The sequence below is a fragment of the Cuculus canorus genome, chromosome 1 (assembly GCF_017976375.1).
Source record: "Cuculus canorus isolate bCucCan1 chromosome 1, bCucCan1.pri, whole genome shotgun sequence".
Taxonomy (NCBI): domain Eukaryota; kingdom Metazoa; phylum Chordata; class Aves; order Cuculiformes; family Cuculidae; genus Cuculus; species Cuculus canorus.
The window spans coordinates 143,438,888-143,453,724 of NC_071401.1; the positions used below are offsets into that span (position 1 = coordinate 143,438,888).

At 44.8% G+C, this 14,837-nt stretch overlaps 1 protein-coding gene across 2 annotated transcripts in view; it reads right to left on the reverse strand.

The window, feature by feature from the left end:
- B4GALNT3 (beta-1,4-N-acetyl-galactosaminyltransferase 3) overlaps nucleotides 1-14,837 on the reverse strand; it is a 69,193-nt gene that overhangs the window by 26,433 nt on the left and 27,923 nt on the right. Inside the window, exons 2-4 of one of the 2 annotated variants that reach the window (XM_054082999.1) lie at nucleotides 4,353-4,543; nucleotides 1,174-1,277; nucleotides 437-514 (exon numbers count right to left, since the gene is read on the reverse strand). In XM_054082999.1, the coding sequence (XP_053938974.1) occupies nucleotides 437-445 (9 nt within the window). In that variant the 5' untranslated portion in view covers nucleotides 446-514; nucleotides 1,174-1,277; nucleotides 4,353-4,543. The remainder of the gene's footprint in view (nucleotides 1-436; nucleotides 515-1,173; nucleotides 1,278-4,352; nucleotides 4,544-14,837) is intronic. The other variant, XM_054082991.1, reaches the window with a different exon arrangement.

The window sequence follows — 14,837 nt, forward strand, 5'->3', positions numbered from 1 at the left end:
CGCTGGGGTTGGAGAAGCAAGTGCCAGAGCAAGAGCAGACCGTGACAATTCTGCATGCCCCAATTGTGTATCTGCTTGTTGAATGCTTGGTCCTACACACTCCAAGCCCTGAATAAACTTTGTCTTTCCGGGAGGTAGCAGGCTGCCTGCTCTTAGGGATTTGTAGGTGGGTGCTTAGTGCCTTGATGGCTGGGGGAGACGCCACATTATCAGAAATCTGGACACTCTTGTCTTTCCAGATGATAACTCAGGTCTGTAAGAGTCATCAAACCAAGAGGCGGTGATAGGGAATGGACTCCCTATCTAGTGAAGAAAATTACTCCTTGTCTAGTGAAGAAAACTAATTTCCCGGCACAGGTCCCTGCCTTCCGGTCTCGCTGCACAGGTCTCTAGCTACAACTCCCTTCAAAAAAAAACAATGGAGAAAGGCACCCACCTCTGGCATCCAGGGGACAAGGCTGTCCACAGCTGCATAATTCGATCTATTCCTCCTGCCTCTTTGCAGCTCTTGTTTCTGAAATACAAGTAGAGGAGAGTAAAAAAACCCAAACTAATAAATGACCCAGCATTGACACCTACACAAGAGGGCTAATAACATGTGATGAAAAAGCAAGTATCCAAGCTCCGTTTCCAAAGGACAGGCCAGCTATCACAGCCATAGTGGAGTGAAAATGCTCTCTAGCTATTTGATAGCAAATTTCCATGGTGAGCTACAAAGGGGAAAGGATGCTGACACTTTATAACTGTTTGCTAGCACAGAGCTAAAACTTGAGTATTTTTCCCTTTATTTTGTTGCTCCTCCTTGGGACTCCTTCAAAAGGTCCAAGCAGTATTCTTCCAACACTTTCTTTGTGTAACAGCACCAAGTTGTGCTTCACTAGAGAGCTACAAACTGTCTCCTGACCTTTCATTTCTGTTTCCATTTTGCTTAGTGCTACCTTCCTGTGCCACACACCCAGTCAGCTTCAGCCCACCACTGCAGTTTAGTACCTCTAAAATAACTTAATTGACTACCGTGGAGTCATTGTACATTCACATTGCTGTGAGTCAGCTCAGATTTTGCCCTGTGACATGTTCTTTTTCTGCATGAAGAGAGAGCTCTCTCTTGGCAGCAGCATCAGAAAGGAAGGTCTGCCCTTCCAAGCATTCAGAAGACACCCCAAGCCTCCTCACCTGGTGTCTCAGCTTCTGCAGATAGTAAAGCTGAAGGCTTGGGTTCCCACCTGGAACATTCTTGTCTGCCAGAGCCTTAGCCAGCTCCCTCCAGCTTTCATATCCTGTGCAGAAGAAACAGAAAGAGATGTTAGAGTGTGGGCTAAAAAAAGAAGCCGCAGCAGTTACCAGAATAAACCAGTCCTTTGTGAGGCTGAGAGACCTCTAACACTCTGGAGTGGTCCAGCAGAGACTAGGATTCTTTTACATTACTTGTTGTTGGCAGACTGACACAGAGAGAAATTGCCTTTGTCTTCCTTAAAAGCTCTTCCCTCCTTCTTACTAAATCGTTATATTAAAGATTCATCATAGTGTTAAAATACATGTCAGAGATTTCATTATTCACCACAAGACTGGGAACCTCTTTGTAGATCACTCAGATAATCCCATTGGTCAAAGACAAGCAATTTTTTTTTTGTTTTTAACTAGCAATCTCAAAGATAAAAGTGTAAACGAATAACCATATTTCTAATTAGTTTAAATACCAAAAGGATGTTATTCTGAATGTGCACCCATTTGCACAATAAAAGCTTTCAGTCTTTTTTCCTTGAAGGAAAAGAACACACCTGATGGGACATTCAGCTGTAATGCCTAAAACGTTAGCAGTGATGTCAAAGAGTGTCACTATCTAAGTAAAGTTAGTTTCCAGCTTCAAAAGCAACTTCATCTGACAACCCCTTCCATCCCGGTCTGCTAAATCCAGATGGCAGGATATATTTTTTTTTCTTCTACAACTCTGTTGGCCTTCAGGGCTTAGGAAGAACAAAGATGAGTAGATGCAGTATAACCTTGTAACTCTCCATAACCACTGTCCGTATCACTAACGAGACAGTGTCGGTGAGCAGAGCTCATGCCTCCCAGCAGTGTTATGGTGGCTCACAACACATGGTTTTCAGATCTGCTAAACATTTTGGCATTGAGTCAGCAACTAACCAACCTGCCAGCATCTCAGCGCTGTGCCCACACCACGTGATAGCTTAATTGCCAAGAGCACAGGTGCCAAAAACTCCACAAGCACTAGTTAGTCCCAGGCTGGTGGCAGAACAGCTCAATATCCATGGACCAGGCAGCAGAGCCAGGCTCTTCGCCCATCATCTTCAAAAATGGAAATAATCCTCATAGCTTTAGGAGATCCAGAGAAGCTGGCTACCTTAGTATATACTTGAAGCTGGCCGGGTGTTTCCCTGAGCATTGAGGAGAATGGTCTGAGCTTTCTGTACAGCTCGTGCAGCCAGCAGTGGCAGGGACATATTCCGAGCGGGCAGCGCAGCCCACTGCTACCAAAACCTCCACTGTTTCAGAGCCAGTGTACCCATCTCCACCCACCCATCTTCACCCTGCTTACCCAACCCAGCAGCCCAGGACATGCACTGCGGCTTAAGCAGGAAAGCGCTCCATCACTTTGCATTGGAGGGGCATCTGCAAGCCACAAAGTATCAGCTCCAAAACATCTCCGAGCTATGTAGAGGCCAAGGCAAACCTAAAACAACCCCAGGAACTGGAATTCACAAACAGTCCTTTGACAGATCCCCCTCTCTGGCTGTGCGGAACTCTTACTGCACCTACAAACAGGGTTGCAAAACTCTGTCTCTACTTGCTCCTGAACCTGGGTGCTGCGGGGTCTGGCAGAGATGAGCAGAAAGTGAAGATGTTGAAGCTGCCTCCTACGATGTGGGGAAAAAAGAGGATAATTAATGAAAAGATACTGCAAGAAATGTGGAAAATGAGAAGTAAGTAGTCAGAGATGCAGCGGAGAGACAAGGCTTAGAGGCAACTAGGGTATCCTCCTCTCTGGATTAAGTGTTGGCTTAGATGTGTGGGTTTCATTCAGGCCGTGTCAGATGCTGTTCAGCCACAAATCTCTGATCTAGGTTTTCCCACTCCCAGATTCTGATCTGAAGCTACAGATTTAAGTTTATAACTGAAAATATCAACGTCAATATCTATCTCCTGCTGAAGATTTTTCAGTCAGACACTACGGGTGAGTAATCTGTGATTAATGCAGTTAAGCACATCTCATGCTTTAGGGACTGACTGTCACGGGAAAGAAAGAGAAAATCCTGTGTCTTCACACAAAATAACGTACAATTGGTGAGCTTCCACCTTGTTCATGGCAACAAGGTAGGAACCACTGTTTCCGAGTGCCCTGCACCACTCCACTTGCAATGCAGCTGAAACAGTTGCATGAAATGCATGAAATTCAGCATTCACTACTTTGAGGGCTCAGTGTACTCATGAGAGAAGGGAGCACGCTTTTTGCCAGAGGAGAGAGCCAGAAGAGCGGGACTGGCTAAATAAGAGAAGAATCAAGTAAAACAGGAATAAAATAAACAAACAGGAATAAAAATTGGTTCACTCTTGGAGATTCACCGAGGGAGGACACCAACAGAAACAGCCTTTTCTTTTTGTGCAGAGGGGAGAGATTAATGGATTTTGTTATTAAAGTCAGGACTTCACTGCTTTGTGAATCTAGCTCATGATGAAGCATCAGGAACTAGCCTCTCCTGGGAAGAGGATGCTGGCCACCACAGCTAGCTGCTTGGGTCACTCCACCACGGTGACTCCCAGGCTCGTCTGTGCTTCAGTTCCTGCACACAGCTGGCACGGAGCCCGCCTCACAGCAAACACAGCAGCCTGACTGCACACAAATGCCAACGGCTGACATTTCTCTGACCCTTGGAAAAGAGAAGAAAGGGGAGCAATTCTGTGTGTTGTACAAATATTTACCTAACACATCAGCCAAACACTGTAGAGACAAAACAGCTAGAAATTAATCTGGAAGCAGTGATTTCCTTGCTGGGCAATTTGCACTCTGGCAGGCTAATTCCCCAACACGATAGGAAATGATTTTCAGAGAATAATAGGATAAACACTCCCCTCAGTGAAAGTTCTTGGCACTCCAGTTCCTCTACAAAAGGAGAGGAAAGGAACTTTTCCCCTAGGATCTCCATGGGGCAGCCTTGGAGAAGAACCTGTCTTGGCCCACATATTCCTCTCTAGGAGGAGGAAAGGAGCAACAGAAAAGAGACCAGAGCTCCTCCAGCTTCCTGTAGCCAGAAGACCTGTCAAGGCCAACCGCTGACGGAGGACACAGCACAGGTTTATCTCCCCAGCATATGCCACAGGATTCAAGACATCACCTTGTAGGTATTATCTCCTGTGAGTGGAGAGCAGAGCCCTGTGGCTACATCCACTGCTCTGTCTCAAGAGCACCAGAGCGAGGTGGTCCACCACAGGTTTGGCCCATCCTTGGGGTCTCAAACAGCCCTGCACAGCAACCCAGCTACTGGAGCACTTTCTTGATGGCTGTTTAAAGTCAACAAGAACACGCCTGGAAAAAAGGAATAGACAGGAACTAAAATACCTCAGGCAAACACTTCAGTATTACTAAGAGAGAATGCCAGAACCATTAGCTTTGATGGTTTTGCTCCAGCCCCTCTACAAAACTGGTTCTGGTTAGGACAGGAAAGGCAAAAAATTGTGAAAGCAGAAATCAAAGGTTTGGGAAAAATGTGTCCCACGGCCAGGTGAATGGCTAAGATTTTGGGCCAGGCTTTTGTTGCCATTAGCCTGTCAGACAGATGTCAGGCCACCTCCTGGCTTTCCTCTTTTCTGGGCATTTACCTACCATCACTTCCTAAAGCACACTGGTTGTTTTCCAAGGCTATTTTTTCACCACAATCCCTTCCACGGAAGGCAACCCACACATTCCCCCTCTTTGGCACTGGGATCAGACTCCCCATAGCCAAAAGGCATGGGTCACAGCAGTGATTTGCCTAAAATCTAACCCAGAAGAAAGGCACATCACTTTTTGCTAGGCCAGCTTCTCCAACCAAGACGGCTGGTAGCCACCCAAGCACCACAGCAGACCCCATTAGCCAGGGTAAAGCAGCATTCATGCTTCCAGCAATGTGTTTAGCCTGGAGAAGAGGAGGCTGAGGGGAGACCTTATTACTCTCTACAACTACCTAAAAGGAGGTTGTGGAGAGGAGGGAGCTGGCCTCTTCTCCCAAGTGACAGGGGACAGGACAAGAGGGAATGGCCTGAAGCTCCGTCAGGGGAGGTTCAGGTTGGATATCAGAAAAAAATTCTTCACAGTAAGAGTCATTGGGTACTGGAACAGGCTGCCCAGGGAGGTGGTCGAGTCGCCTTCCCTGGAGGTGTTTAAGGAACGGGTTGATGAAGTGCTTAGGGACATGGTTTAGGGAGTGTTAGGAATGGTTGGACTCGATGATCCAATGGGTCCTTTCCAACCTTGTGATTCTGTGATTCTGTGATTCTGTGTGGTTACAGCACACGTGGTGCTATGTCAAACCTGTCCCTTTACCAGTCCTCGCTTTCACAACACATGCCTGGTACCAAAGCATCGTGGAGAGGGAGATTTGTATGATCTTGTGCTGAGAGCGATCTGATGAGCAAGGAGATTGTTCTCAAAGGCACCATAGAGGGGCAGAACAGTCAGATTCATGTCAGTGACAAGAGGTTTGTGCAGAGACCACCCAAACTGTGTGTTTTATACTCACGCCAACCTTCAGGGCATTTTCCCTATGTCTACAAACCGACAGTTGGCCAAACTACTTTCTTCAAGCAGAGCACCACCTTTCTTTCTATCTTTATGCACTGGTGGTCCAAAGTTCAAGCCTCACTGGGATCAGCCACCACTCAGGAAAGCGAGGATGGTTCTTCTTTGGAGAAGAGGTTCTTTTTCTCCCTGTTCCTGTCAGGCAGGCTGGTAGCTGCCTGCTGAGGACCCAAACACATACTGGGGCTCAGACTTGGCTGCCCCTCTAGATTTGAGATGGGAAGCCTTCAGGATACAAGCTCACTTCTGGAAACAGAGGCAAGTGGACAAGAAGAAAAGAGACTTAAGAAGAGACTGAAACAGACGCTGCATCCTACAGCACAAACCCCCACAAGAGGCAGCCGGGTCTGGGGCCAGGTGCACACAGCACCAGCAGATCTACTGTTAAGGGACAGAAAAGCTGTAACAAGAGGAAATAAGATGAAGATATTTCTTGTCTTAGATCCAGTCACGGCCCAGGGCCATGCCTGCCTCTTCTCAGCTATGCCTTTTACTGTTCTCAGGTTAAAAGCCAGCAAAGAAAGCTGCAGGAACAGCAAGTGGAGATGGGGAGATCTCATCCAGCAGTTATGACTCTGCCAGAGCAACACACTTGAAGCCCAGCTCAAGAGTAAATTAGAAAAAATAATAATTTAAAAAGCAGAAAGCCACAGCCAGAGATAAGAGATAGCAGTACCCAGGGAGCTATCAGGCCTCAAGTCATGAGTGTGACCAGAGCTACTCTGTCTTTTCAAAGATTAGATCCACCACTTTTGCGCCTTTGGCCCCAGCCAGTGCTTGAGGTTTCAATTAGTCTGTGAAGGTACCTGGCAACTGTGCAAGAGGGAAATCCCAGACCCACTCAGCTGATCAGCATTCCCTCTGAAGGATGAGACTTGATTACTTTGCTGTTGTTACTGCTGCTTACATAGCTGCAAATGCTATAAAAGCCTACTGGCTGTCCCTTTTGCAAACCTGCTAAATGATTTCACTCAGCAGCCTCGGGAAACAGCAGGTCCACAGGCTGCTTTCCACAAAAAGCATCTTCTTTCTGATTCAAAACTATCCTCCTCTTTTGTTGCAGGGACAGGGCAAGAAAAAACCGGCAGGTATGAAGTGAGGTTTTGTTCTTCATCACCTGAAGTGCCTAGAACCCCTCAGTGTGGCATAATGTTTCAACCCTCTCTTGGGAAGTCTTATTTCTCCTCTTATCCTGGTTCAACTTCTTCAACCTGCTGCTATGCCACAGGACTCCAAGGTGATTTGAGGTCTTTCCCAAAGAAAGGTCTTTCCCTGTCTGAACAGGTATGACAGGGATGTACCCAATACCCCTAAATATTACCATTAGATGGCTTGCAAAATAGTAGTCCAAAAGATGCTGGTGAAGGTTGCTTGAAACTGAATATGACATAGGAGCTCAACTCAGGGAGCTATTTTCAGTCCCTCACATGCATATGCATCAAGCCTCCTGCCTTGAACACAAACCTAAACTCTACCTCCTGCACCAGTTCCTCTCACTTACATTATACTCCCCTCACAGAGGCAGGGCACTAGGAGTGCCTTCACCCACTACACGATGCTGGGTGTCACAGGCAGTGAAGTTGTGATCCAGTCACCAAATACTTCTGGTGTCTTCAAATTAGATCTTGGGCACAAGCTGCCACACTGCGCTGTGCACCCCAGGCAGCGTGGTTTGGTGACTGCAGCCTGACAGTGGCCATCTCCTTGTCACCTGCTCAAGGTAGCACTGCATCATGCTCTGGGGAACAGGGTATTTAGAGAGTCTGACATGCCTTTCATGCACCCTGATCAGAGCAAACCCCTATTGCTAGTGCCACACTGCAAGGGAAGTGGCACCCACCTCCTGGTCTACCGCACAGTGGTATGCAGCCCCACAACATCAAGTGCACAAAGCATAAAGATAAGGTATAAACTAAAAACAGAGATGTGAGGGAAGGATAAAGTGCAATGGCACAGCCAATGGTTTCTGGCCATAGGGATGAGTGAAGGTTAGGTCAAGCCATGAATCACAGTCAAGGTGGGCAGAGAAACTACCGAAAAAAAAAAAAAATCAAGGGTAAAACCAGGCTAAGATAGTCTCTCTGGTTACTTATTTAAGTCAATAAAAGGCATACGCAGAAAAGACTGAACTCCATGCCCTCAGATCAAGTTCAGAACTACATTCTTGGAGTTAAATGGATTCAAGACATTAGGAAAGCTGGTGTTAGCAGAGGGAACCCTGCAAACTTTTCCATTTCTGGTTAGCACAGAACCTGTAAATATGATTGCTGACCTCCTCCAGGGATAAATCACAGGTTATAGACCATGTGTGCAGGCATAAACTACTCCATTCTTGCTCCAATTACAACTCTGATTCACTGCTTTGTGAAGCTGCATGGCTTTGCTGTCTACAAGTTTGCAAACTCTGACAATAAGCTGCAGGACACTAAAAGCATACAAAGTATGATGGAGGAAAAGGCAAGAACACTACAGTCAGGAATAAGAGAGGAAAGTGAGCGTTGTAACAACCCAGGGCATTCATGCAGTCTCACCTTCTAAAGAATACCTTGCTGCTGTTGCCTTCTAGATGTAGGGAAAGTATTTCATTACGGAAGGGAGGAACTGATAAGCAATGGCTGTGCACTAACCTGTTTTGTAGAAGATAAAATTCAAATCTTGCTTCTGCCACTAAAATTTCTATTGCCCTAGTTAAGTCACAAAATTCACTTATGCCACAAAATTACCTGGCAAACATTACCTTACTTCTGAGAGCTCAGCGAGGATACACAAGTGGAAATACAATGCTGCATTTGAATGAGAAAATCAATGATGTTGCTGCCAGTTACACTATCCTTCAAAATTACAGTGTTGAGCTCATAAATCAGCTCTAGAAATGTTCCATTTCAACCTAGTCTACGTTAAAGTAAGGTAACTGCAAATTGTTGCTTACCTGCACTTGTCAAGCTGAAGGCAGAGGACATTTAGGAGCTAATGCCACCGTGGAAGGGTGGCTACAACCTCCAGCCTGCTGAGGTGCCCAGCTACAGAGCCACGGGGCAATTACAGCCAAAAGGGGCCCTGAGCCATGGAGGTGTGTCCTCTCCAGCTCATCCTCACATATCCGACTACCCAACTTAATTCCTCCTCACTTTCCTCTCTTCTGCCTCTACAATGTTGCACTAAGGAGCCCTGAAGGATTAGACTGGGCAAAGGAAAAGAGCAGGGTACTTTGTATTTTAGAGGAAAGAGTCAACATTGACTCAAAGGAAGCCTGAGAAGAAGAGCATTTAGTCTTGCTTCTAGAAATATAAGATGAAGACCATGATTTTTACACTGCTAACTTCCATGGATAAGGGGTAGAAATGCCTTCTGTTCTGCTACTCTTTTGCAGTAATCCACAGGTCATCTTAACCACACAAAACACATGTAGAGGCTTTTGAATAATAAAATACATTTTCAACATTATGGCCATAATAGCCATGCAGTTAAAATCATTAACGCTGGCAAGTTCAACTCTTTACTTTACAAAACGAGTGGCAGTTGTCCTGCAATTATGGTGCACTTATCCCTGACACACTGTGCTGCCCACAGGCTGGATCTGTATCTGCATCCTCTTCAGATACTGCCATGAAAGGCAGTCTCTCATTTTTTTACATTCTTCATTCACAGCAACAGATTTCCCAAAACAGCCATAGCTGGTGTTAAAAAGGGCTGTTTCCAGTTATATCAAGATCAAGGGTATTTGAGTAGTTTACATCACAGTATTGCACTTACCAAGCTAGGCTTTTGCCAGTCATTGTATTTAAAACATGGAATTTACATCAAACTGTTCACTGATGGGAGATCAAGATGTTTGGCTTGCTTGAACTTGCATTGCTCGGAAAAACTGGCAGGTTGACAGAACAGCACAGGTGACATCTGAAGGGTATCAAAATACAAAAAAAAAAAAAAAAAAATACAAAAGTATCTTTAATTCTAGAATACCTACATGAGTTTCTACCATTTCAGTCCCCATGACCATATCCTCAACTGCTCACTCACACTCCGCAGCTCTGCACACAGTCTGCCTTTTTTTTTTTTTTAAATAAAAATAATAATAAACTGGCCCTGAAGGTGACTAGCTTGAAAAGCTGATGTTCCACCTGTTTATGACCACTGAAAGTAGTATTCCTGGCACACTCTCCTTCATCTGGAGGCACCTCTGAAGCCATGCCCTTAGAGACACGAGAGGCCTGTTATACTGCGGTAACAAGTTAATTAAAGCTAATGTTTGCTTCCGTATATCATCAGCTCAGTGCAGCAAATTGTACGCACTGCACTTGGACACAAAGCTCAGAGGCTTCCTGCCCACTCTTATTCCTACATACAGCATTACCAGTAAGGACTTGTTGTAAAATGAAGCACGTTTCTAAATGCTTTCAACCATGAACTGATCTGTTGCTTTGATGTCCATGGTACCTGAATAAATACAATGACTAAGAAGCAACACATGCATGCAGCTTGCCTCCTTGGAGCACAGGGAGGCACCTGCAAAACTAAGGAAAGAAAACGTCATTTCTATGCTCAGCAGTCTTTGCCATCTGTTTTTATTTTTGCAAAAAGGCTATGCCCAAGAAAATTCAACAAGATTATTCATGCACTTTTCAGAAAGGTTTGATAAGTGCATTTTTGTCAATCGATCCAAACACTGCAGCACACAGACTGCTCAAAGAGCTTTCCAAGAGATTTTTTTTGATACAGGAGCTGTCTAGGATGTCAAAGATGTAAAACTGAACATCAGATGTGCAACAGACCTTCACATGAGTATTTGCTATTTCTTTACTGAATGTAGCTAACGCATTATTTCTCATATCTTCGATTGGGATTTTCCTAAAGACTCAACAGCTTGCTTCTTCCATGTAGATGCACCTTTCCCAAAGTATCTGCTTGCAGCCTCATCTTCAGTCAAGTTCTGTTGAACTTTGTGCTGTAGCAAATGTCATCCACCATGTCCATGAAAAAAAAATCAACTCACAACTTATTTATTTCTCTGCTTGCCATTTATATTTGCCATTTTGCTCAAAACTGCTGTAGCCATTTTCTTCTCCTGAATTCACCTCAAAGGCAGTAATCTACTCCCACTCAAATGTATTGTTTCCACAGTCTCTGTGAGCATTGTGGCAAAATTATTACCCTTTGCTATCAGTTTCAGCAATGACTGGAGGCAGTAAAGGGACCAGACTAAAGGAAGAGAGGAATGAAGATAAAGAACAGGCTGGACAACCATCCACCAGAAATGGTGCAGGTGAGGATGACCCAACCCTGAGGCAAGGAAACAAGCTAAACCGACACTCTTGAAGGCCACTCCAGAAATATCTTAGGATTTGTTTAAATTATTTTCATTTGCCTTTGTTTTTGAGGGTAACAGAATGACTGGTCTTCCCAGCGCTCTGCATGGGATGCCCTGCCCTGAGACTGAACAAAGTCCAAGAAGACAGAGACACCCCTACCCGTGGGTCAACACAACACTTAGCTATACTGAGAAAATAAAAGCAGGCATACTGATGAATACCAAAACCAGAGAAATATAACTAACAAATAACAAATTTGTTTCTAAATAACAAAGAGGAACTGACAGTGCAGTGGTTGAGGTACTCTTTTAGTACTGCTTTCTAGGTATGTCAGATTAGAAATGATTTGATGATTGAATTTTGAGTCAGATGAAGTCCTTCTATTAATGTTAATGGGCTTTGGATGAAGGTCTAAAACTACTCCAAGAATCTCAGGAATTTGGATGCAATCCCTGTGTACAGTTGACTTCCACAATTCTGGTTAAAAATTCAGACCTTCTGGTTTAGGTTTACATATGATCAAATGTGGATTAAAATGGCAGCAAATAGCAACTTGGAATTTCTTCAAGAATGTCTGAAATTTCTCACCAGATGCTGACAACGTCAAACCTAAGCCCAAAGCTTCATTGGGCCTTCAGCCCTAAATGCCAGCCTTCAGCTCTCTTTGCAGAAGAAATGTGCACATGTCCCTCAACTCAACATCATCTCTGCTAAGCAAAGGTGTAATTTGTAACACCGATTGCGTCTGAATCATAGTTAAATATTGGCCACTAGTATGCACAGACAACCATGCAAGATGGACTAATAGTTTTATGTGTTACAGAAAATCCTACATACCTATGTTTTAAATCCCTATTACGCCTCAGAGTACTTAGTGGACAAGAGCACGCTCGAGCTCCTCTAGGGCACAGGCCCAAAATTCACATGGACAAAACAAGCTGCCAGTTCAACCTCTGGGCATTCTGCCTGTGAGCAAATGTACACTGTGCAATGGGAAGGGCTGCAAAGCACAGACACTCACTTTTTGGATGGCTTTATTTACACAACATGGGTTGCTATGGGGAAGAATCGTGGTTGTGTAAACTCTCTTTATAGAGCTCTTACCCAATGACATAATTCCAAAATATCAACTTCTGAAATACCATTTCTACTCTTTCTTGACTAAACCCCACGTCAGTGTCCTGCTCCAGGTCCTAAACCTGCTTGCGCCACACACTTGACAAAAATCACTAAGAAAGTGGGAACAAGGCGCTGTTCACAGAATCCACCCCGTGTCCCAGAGAGAACAAATCTGGAGCCATTCACAAGCTGAGATGCGGCTAAGCTTTTTACAGCCCAGACTGCAGAGGCCAGCCAAATGCTGCCGTGGGGCCCTTGTTCTCTGCAAGCAATCCCTGCCACTGTCAAGCATTCTTGAGAGCTTCCAGGAGGTGATCCTTCACCCAGAAGGAGACAGCCGGGTTAGTTGCCTTGGAGCTGAGCCAGCATGCCTAAAAGAGCTATCCTGTTTCAGCGGAATATTTAACTGCACTACAAGCTTTCTACCAGTGCATTAAAATCAGCTGCTTAAGGTGGCTTGTGAGGGCTGATCACAGAATTATTGTTTTCCTTCCAACACGTTGGAAATTTCCATAAGCCACGGAAGAGAGGTTCCTACTGCCCAGCACTTGTCCCAAAAGTGCTTAATGAACTTAAGGACAGATGAAATGGTAATCACTGCCCAATCCGCCTCTTGTATGATTCAGTACAGGCAACTCACATAGTAAATCCTGTACCAGCTCCAGAATAACTATCCAGTGAAAATGCCGTCTGACGTTGGTTATTTACACGCCGACCTGAGACTTCATCCAAACTGTTCTCAGCATCTTCGTTAAGTTTTACTGACCTTTTCCACAGGCTCCCGGTGTGATTCCTACTGAGCTCTACTGACTGTGTTCAACTCTCACTCCCTTTCCATTATGGTACATGTGTGCCACCTTATATAACCTAACCACATATGTCAAAATACCCATTTCTAGCATGTTCTGCCAAAACGGAAGGTGAGTGAAAGCAGCTGACATCTTTACTGCATTTTGCCAAAGGACTACTTGTCTGCCCATTTTGTGCCTCTGACCACAGGACCTCACAAAGCTCCAGGTTATACATAAATAGGAAAGCATGAGACCTCAGCTCTGGTGCCCTGAAAAATACTACAGTACAGTTTACATGCTACACACTGTTTTATGGGATAAGTTCCTAATGCCTAATTCCTAGTGTCTCCTGGAATGGAGATGAAGACTATATACGCCTGTGACTTCCCAGGCTCCATAAATAACCCAGGTCAGTTCATTCTTGATTGCTCTTTTAATCCACTTATTCTGCACGCTAATACAAAACCACAGGATTGCTGAGGATGGAAAGCACCTCCGGAAGTCATCTAGTCCAAATGCCTGCTGAGAGCAGGATCCCCTAGAGCAGGCTGTGCAGGGCCATGTTCAGTCAGGTACTGAATACCTCCAAGGACAGAGACTTCACAACCTTTTTGGACAACGTGTCCCAATGTCTGACCACCCTTACAGAAAAAGAAAGTTTTCTTTTGTTTAAATATAATTTCCTTTGGCTTAAGTTTGTACTCTTTGCCTCTGGTCCTTTCCCTAGATGCCACTAAGAAGAGTCTGTCTCCTTATTCTTTACTCCCCACCTTTAGGTATTTATACACATGGATGAGATCTCCCTGAGCCTTCTCCTCTCCAGGCTGAAGGGCCTCAGCTTTCTCAGTCTCTCCTAGTATGTCAGATGCTCCAGTCCTGTAATCACCTTCATGGCCTTTGGCAGAACTCCCTCCAGAGTGTCCACATCTCTCATATTGGGCGCCTAGAACCAGACGCAGATCTACAGATGTGTCTCACCAGACCTGAGCAGAGGGAAAAATCTCCCTCAACTTGACCTAATGCAGCCCAAGAGGCTAATGGTCTTTGCTGCAAGGGCCCATTGCTGGATCACATTCAATTTGTTGGGGTCCTGGTGGACAAATACCCTTCCTACAGAGCTGCCTGTACCAGGGCATGGGGTTACTCTGCTCCCTAGGACTGTCTCCCATGGGATTCTTCAAAGCAGGTTCCTGAACATGACAAAGTCTGGCCTCCCGGAAGTCCACGACTGTTATTTGCTTTGTTCCAAGTTAACTCCAGTCTGTTCACCACACGATGCAAAAGCATTCATGAAAGTAGTTTTAAACCAGTTAGCTAAATATATTGACAACTCCGAACCCCAACATCACTGCTTTGAAAAATCTGCCTGTAAGTACCTTAGAATCAGAAGTCCCAAGGGAAAGTGCTGGGATTTGAGCCAAGCCACACGTACATTTTTAGAGCCCAACCTAAAATGGTAATACAGTTAACTGCTTCAGAGTTTGCAAAATCACTGTGAGCCTTTCTCTGCTATTCTGTGCTCTCAGCTATTCTACCTTCCCACTAGAAACCCAACTCCTCCCCGGTGAGTTTCAGGTCTGTGATCAAAAATCTTTGTGATCCTACAAAATGAAAATGGAGGAACAAAAGAGAAGAGATTTAATGCTAGAAGGGATAATGAGAGGTCTCGTAGCTAATTATTATTAACTTACATACTATATTAATGAGATACTGATTCTTCTGCCAAACAAAGCAACCATAGAATAATATGCAGGTTACCACATCAGCATTTCACAGGATTTAGAAAACTTGGAGCAGAACGAAAATCCTGTTTGCTGCAGGATG